Genomic DNA, 6575 nt, shown 5'->3' on the forward strand with positions numbered 1-6575 from the left:
CAAGTTCTTTACTATATTTCTTAGTCTTAAAGGCTCCATGTTCCTTTACCTTACAAATTAAAGAATTCCATGAAAGTAAGTTTAATGAGAAAGAAACAAATGAACTCAAAATTTGTTCCCTCCAAATACTTTTTTCTCAAATCTTTCCCCTTCTATATATATCCTGAGGCCCTGTCTTAGCTCTTCACATCAACATTAAGCATTCAGAGAGAGAGAGAGAGAGAGAGAGAGAGAGAGAGAGATGGGGGCTGTGGTACTTGTTCATTTTCTTGTGGTATTGTCCATTGTTGTTTCTGTAGCTGGCTCACTAAGCACAGATTACTATGACAAATCATGCCCAAAGGTTGATTCCATTGTCGCAAAAACTGTCAAGAAGGCCATGAATCGTGACCAAACTGTTCCAGCTGCACTCCTCCGGATGCACTTCCACGACTGTTTCATCAGGGTCTCTCTCTCTCTCTCTCTTATATTTGTAATAGACTTGAGCTACGCCCATTTAAAAATTGACCAAACTGTTCCAGCTACACGGACTTTTCAAATCTACCGCAATGCCAATGGAGTCAAGTTACTCCTATCACATTTAGAGGTTTTAAACTCGATCAGCCTGAGTGCCTACAGAGATTCATGGTTGTTTCATAAAGTGAAGTCTGATAACATGGAAAAATAGGTCTAACCATCCACAAAATTTCACTTGACTAGCCCTTGGACCAGTGTACCAAGTTTTGAGCCTTGAGTTCTTAATGTGTTTGTTTAGATTATCTGATTGACTTGAGTTCTCTTTCAGGGCTGTGATGGATCTGTGTTGCTGAATTCTACTAAGACCAACACTGCTGAGAAAGACGGGCCACCCAACATCTCTTTGCATGCGTTCTATGTTATTGATGCTGCTAAGAAGAAGCTGGAAGCCGAGTGTCCGGGTGTTGTTTCTTGTGCTGATATTCTTGCACTTGCTGCTCGGGATGCAGTGCTACTTGTAAGTAGTGACACCAATTTCATCAGACCAAATTGGAACTTAATTTGTTCATAATATTCGACGAAAAGATCTGGTTTCGACTTTGTTGTACATAGGTCATTGTTGGAAATTGATTGTTCTACTAGTTGCCATTCATGAGCTGCATTGTATTGTAGGAGTGGAATATGTCGGTGTCATTAATTTACCATAGATTTTAATGAAGTTATAATATTTGGTTTTTGTTATTTCAGTGGGAAACAACAGTTGATAATGTTTGTTTCATCTTTTGCTTCTCTTTTAGTCTGGAGGACCAACTTGGGAGGTGCCCAAAGGAAGGAAAGATGGAAGAATTTCCAAAGCCGCTGAAACTAAATTATTACCGGTTCCTACATTCAACCTCTCTCAACTGAACCAGAGCTTCTCTCTCAGGGGCCTTTCAATTGATGATTTAGTGGCACTCTCAGGTGACAATAATTTAGTAAAGATAATTAATATAAGTCACGCTTATTAACCTCCCTGATTATGAACATGGTACCAAAGTTTGAGTTTGAACAGCCTTGACAAATGTGGCTAACCAAGTTCACTAGAGCCTCATAGATTCAAGAGACCAAGTTAGTTAGTTGGGACTTGGGACACTAATTTGAAATGAAGCCTCCTCAGAGGCTGAACATCATCCATACATACGTAGTCAGATCGAACTCACCTTAAGACGAATGCACATCTATGCCTTTACAAATCTCAGCCCGATCTGGGGTTCGGCTTGTTTAAGCATGGCACGGGCTCGGCTGAAATGGTAAAATGAGCCGAGCCCAGGCACCAAGTTTTTCATTTACCAAGAGGTGGTGATTTCGAATCTTGCCCCCTCAAAGTTAAAGGCTGTTCAAGCTTGGCTTGGGCTCGAGCCCTCTATATTTTGCATCAAGCCAAGTCTTCAAGTCCAGGCTCTGCTCGAGCCTGGCTCATGCGCCACGTACATATATATGAGCATCTTGATAATTGAATGTTATTTGATAAGCATCTTGGTGATCTCCATGGGGCTGATTCCACTAAGAGGTGCATCTGTTTCTGAATCTAGTCATAGATCTTTCTTTCTTTCTTTTGTTTTTTTTACCAACCACCAAAAGTTGTGTCGGGTTCCACTCATCCCGTATGTCATCCCCCATCTTCATACCCTCTTAAATCTTATGATGCAAGTTGTTTTGATGAGACCTGACCTCATAGATGGATTCAGCATGGTCGATTTAATAAGGATAGACCCTTGGATCACATTTCTTTGTTGAAAATATGATTTTTTTAAATCACAAAATGTTGCATCGTTGAATTTTGAATCACCAAAAAATCCTGAGCACAAGTTGACTTCAGCAATTTAAATGACGATCTTAAATAAATGAAGGATGTAGATCACATCTATGGAGTCCGGTTCGATCAAAAAAATTTGCATCGATGAGATCCCAAGAAGGGGTATGAAGATAGGGATGACATAAGGGATAGGGGGAACAAATTTGCCAAATGTTACCAGAATAAACAATAAAAAAAAAGAAGTTACCATGATAAAGCACACCCTTGTGGGTAAATGCAGGTGGGCATACACTTGGGTTCTCCCATTGTTCATCATTCCAAAAGAGGATCCATAAGTTCAACTCGGTCCATGATGTGGATCCCACCATGGCATCGACCCTTGCTGTGAGCCTGAAGAAGACATGCCCCAAGCATAACAAGGTGAGGAGTGCAGGGTCAACCATGGACTCAACTGCTTCAGTGTTCGACAACATGTACTACAAGCAACTGCTGGAGGGGAAGGGCCTCTTCTCTTCTGACCAAGCCCTGCTCTCCAACGGCAAAACCAAAGGCCTTGTGGGCAAGTTTGCCAATTCACAAGGGGACTTTGAGAAGGCTTTTGTGAAATCCATGCTCAAGATGAGCAGCCTGGCTGGGGATGGCGAGGTGAGGTTGGACTGCAGGTTTGTGAGGTAGAACCATTATTCGATTTTATTTGATTAATTGTTACTTGTGATTGTTGGATGAGTGGTGTCAAAGTTTAATAGTGTGAGGTCGATCGGTTCTTGAATCATCCACAATGTTGTGCGAGTGAATGAGGGTAGAAGATTTTGCTGTCTGGATTTGTGGTAGAGGGTGTAATCCAAAGTGAACTTATTTGTGCTTTTGACAAACAAAACAAGGATAAATAAAGCTTGCATGAATTTTCCAAGTTATAAATTGTCAAGTGTGCCTATATATATATATATATATATATATATATATATATATATATATATATATATATATATATATATATATATATATATATATATAGGAAAAGTGGTAGCTGACTGAGCACTTTTGAGCCTGACTGTCAGGCTCCTACCAGTGAATAAGGGTTTTGAGTTTTTTTTTTTTGCAAATCTGACCCAGATGTATTTGGCATTGTTGATTCACTAAGAAATGAAACTTGCATCATGTTTTTTCAATAAAAAAGATGATTTTTAAGTATTGAATATTTTTGAAAATTGTAAACCATTGATTTTTAAATTTTATAAAAAACTAATTAGGTGTCATAATCGGATGATCCAAGAGTCGATTCCTATAAAATCACGCATGTAGATCACATTTCGATGATCAGATTTTAGAAAGCATAAGAAAAATCCTTCCAAAGCCAGGTAGAGGCTTAAAGAGTGGTTAGGCAGCTACCACTCACTATATATATATATATATATATATATATATATATATATATATATATATATATATATATATATATATATGTGAGAGAATTTAACATATTAGGCCCGCTTTTCTCATTTTGCCATGTTAGGCCCCACAGCTTGAAGTGTTTGATGAAAGATCTGAACCATTAGATGTGTTTATCATGCTTGATTTAGTGAGAATCATCTCTTGGATCATGTTTTTTCCACAAAAAATTTGTATTTTTATGAACCAGAAAAATTGATGCCTTCATAACCATTGATTTAGGATTACCAAAAAAACCTATATTCAGGTCAGATTCCGGTGATCCAAAAGCCGGTTCCCACTAAACAAAACTTATAGATCTCATCTACGGTGTTAGATATGTGAGAAAAAAAACACAAAAACTATGCTTTTTTGAAGGCCCCAATGAGCCAAAACGAAAAAACGTGCCAGAACAAGCGCAATACTATATATATATATATATACACGCACCCTATCAGGCTTTCAAAGGGTTTTTCCCATGTGTTACTTAAATTTGACCGTACAGATGTGTTCGGCATGGTCGATTTACTAAGAAACAACACTTGGATTAACATGACCACCCGTTTTCATAAAGATGTTATGGAATGGGTGCCGCAGCACCCCCTTTTGATGGATTTCATTGCTGCAAAAATTAAATCGGACCAACCCCTCCCCCAGGAACCATTTTCGTGGAAAACCCACCTCTAGTGTGTAAAATGGCTATCTATCACACACAAACACGGCCTTAAGCTCGGACCTCCAAGGGAACCGTTTCCTTTTCTGACGGCAACCATCGTTTCATCTGTTCGAGAATTGTCTCTCTCTTTCCTGCTAAGCAAGAGAGAGAGAGATGATGGGATACATCCAAAGTCAATCCTTGCCCTCCATCATCGGTGTGGATTAATCTAATATCACATAATCACCAGTAAGGTAGACTAATCCAACTGTCAAGATGCATTAGTTGGACAGTTAGGATCATCATAGGATTCTTTTCGTGTTTGTTAGTCTTTGTTGCTAAAGCATTAGATTGATTGGGTTGTGATACAGACATCTCTCTGTCCACTGGATGCATTGTTCTAGTCTGGTATGTTCTTACATATTATGATTCTACCTCTAAAGCCTAAACATGTGTATAAAAGTTTGTTTAAAATTACACAACTTTATCTGCCAAAGATGGGTAGGTGATAAAATGAAGTCACTAGCTAGATGGGAGATTATTGCGACACTGCATGAATTTGGGGGTTGGGGATAAGGAACCTTAGGAGGTTTAATGGGGCTTTACTCACCAAGTGGTGGTGGGTCTTTTGTTCTGAAGACTCCATGATTGTTGGGCTTATCAGATCAAAATACAAATTGCAAGGATGGCCTTAGTAATGGAGGGAGGACACGAGGTGGAGAAGAGGGTTGGGAATGTGGAAAAGCTTATTACAAGTACTCTCGATCTTTTTTGTAGGCTCGAGAATTCAAGTTACAGTTCTTTAAAAAAAAAATCAAGTTACAAACGAAGAGAGCATGAAATTCTGGTGGGATGCTTGAGAGGGAGAGTTGTGCTTCGGCGGGCAATTCCTTTTCCTGTTCAATTGTAACGACCAAAACCAGGGCCTCTTAAGCCTGGGCTCCTAGACATTTGTTCTCAAAGGAAAATTACCAAATTAACTTCAAAACCATGCCAGAAGTTTTTTTTTTATAATAAATGAAGGTCAATACCACCATTGACAATAACTGTTACCATCCAAAAAGTATTACAAGTACATAAGTAGAATAAATACAGAATGTAAAATAAAAAATAGTTCAAATGTTGTGAAGTCAGGTAGTAGCTGAGTCCAAAGTTCACGATTAGTTCTTTCTATTGGCAACAATCCCTGAACCTACAATTGTAACCAAGAGTCTACAACTTATTAAGTTTATATTTACAAATTAGACATAACTGTTACAACTATAGTGAGCTCTAAGCTCCTAATCTTAGTTTAGTTTGCTAACCACGGAAACATGTTTATAAATATTACCCGTTTTACCGTTCTCTATCATCATTCTCAAAGAAAACATTCTCATTCTACTCTAATCGGCTATTTCGAAAATAGATTTATTGGGTGTAGCAACCTATGTAGACAACTCAGAGTCTAAGGCATTGGCTAGACATATGAACCACTTACAACAACATAGTCCAAATCAGACCAGAATATGAACACAAGTGATGCAGCTGCTCACCGAGTGCCACAAAGTGTTCATCAGTAGCTAGCCTAAGAGCTTGAGAGTCTATACCTGCCCCTAAGGTACTCAAGGAGCTATACCTGCCCCCAAGGTATCAAGAAGCTTTACTTGCATCCAAAGTTTTGTGGTTCATGCAACATTCTACATGTGTCTAGTGGGCAATGTTTTAGCCCCTAACGATCACTTAGAAACTTCTGAGCAAATCCCAAGGTACGATTGAGGTACACATTACAAATAATACCTAGACCATGCCTCACCTAGTAGAGTTACTTATCATGCTATGTGTGGCTACCCTATGAAACTTATTCTTTTAACTTTCATTTCTTAAAGTTAGTATCTTATACAATCATCAATCTATGTCTACTAACGACTTTTAATACGTATACACATGTCATATATTTAAGGATAACATTCCACTACAGAGTCAACTCAATAAGTCACGATACTTACAATGCCCCTCCCAAGGCATACGTGTGACATTCTTAAGACAAATCCTATCCCAGAACTCTGGAACTCTACACTCATTTCTCAAAGTCATACATCAATCTTTTATATATAGTAATGTCTTGATTATCTCCACATTGGATACATTCATAATTTAAATTATGTCATAAATCAAGAAACATGTAACATGTATCATCATAATTAAGCATCATACTGAACATCGAGGTTATGGATTCTTAAGCATGCTAAATAGTTGTTCTAT

General features: G+C 38.3%; 1 protein-coding gene across 1 annotated transcript; it reads left to right on the forward strand.

Annotated features, from left to right (window-relative positions):
* Window positions 1–241: 241 nt before the first annotated feature.
* On the forward strand, window positions 242–3080 carry LOC149832838 (peroxidase 64-like). Its single transcript, XM_090012611.1, has 4 exons — window positions 242–445; window positions 785–973; window positions 1254–1416; window positions 2532–3080. The coding sequence occupies exons 1-4, from the start codon at window positions 242–244 to the stop codon at window positions 2924–2926; spliced, it is 951 nt and encodes a 316-aa protein (XP_089868737.1). The 3' UTR covers window positions 2927–3080.
* Window positions 3081–6575: the final 3495 nt, after the last annotated feature.

Source organism: Nuphar pumila, chromosome 7, assembly GCF_984573655.1.
Source record: "Nuphar pumila chromosome 7, dmNupPumi1.hap1.1, whole genome shotgun sequence".
Classification (NCBI taxonomy): Eukaryota; Viridiplantae; Streptophyta; class Magnoliopsida; order Nymphaeales; family Nymphaeaceae; genus Nuphar; species Nuphar pumila.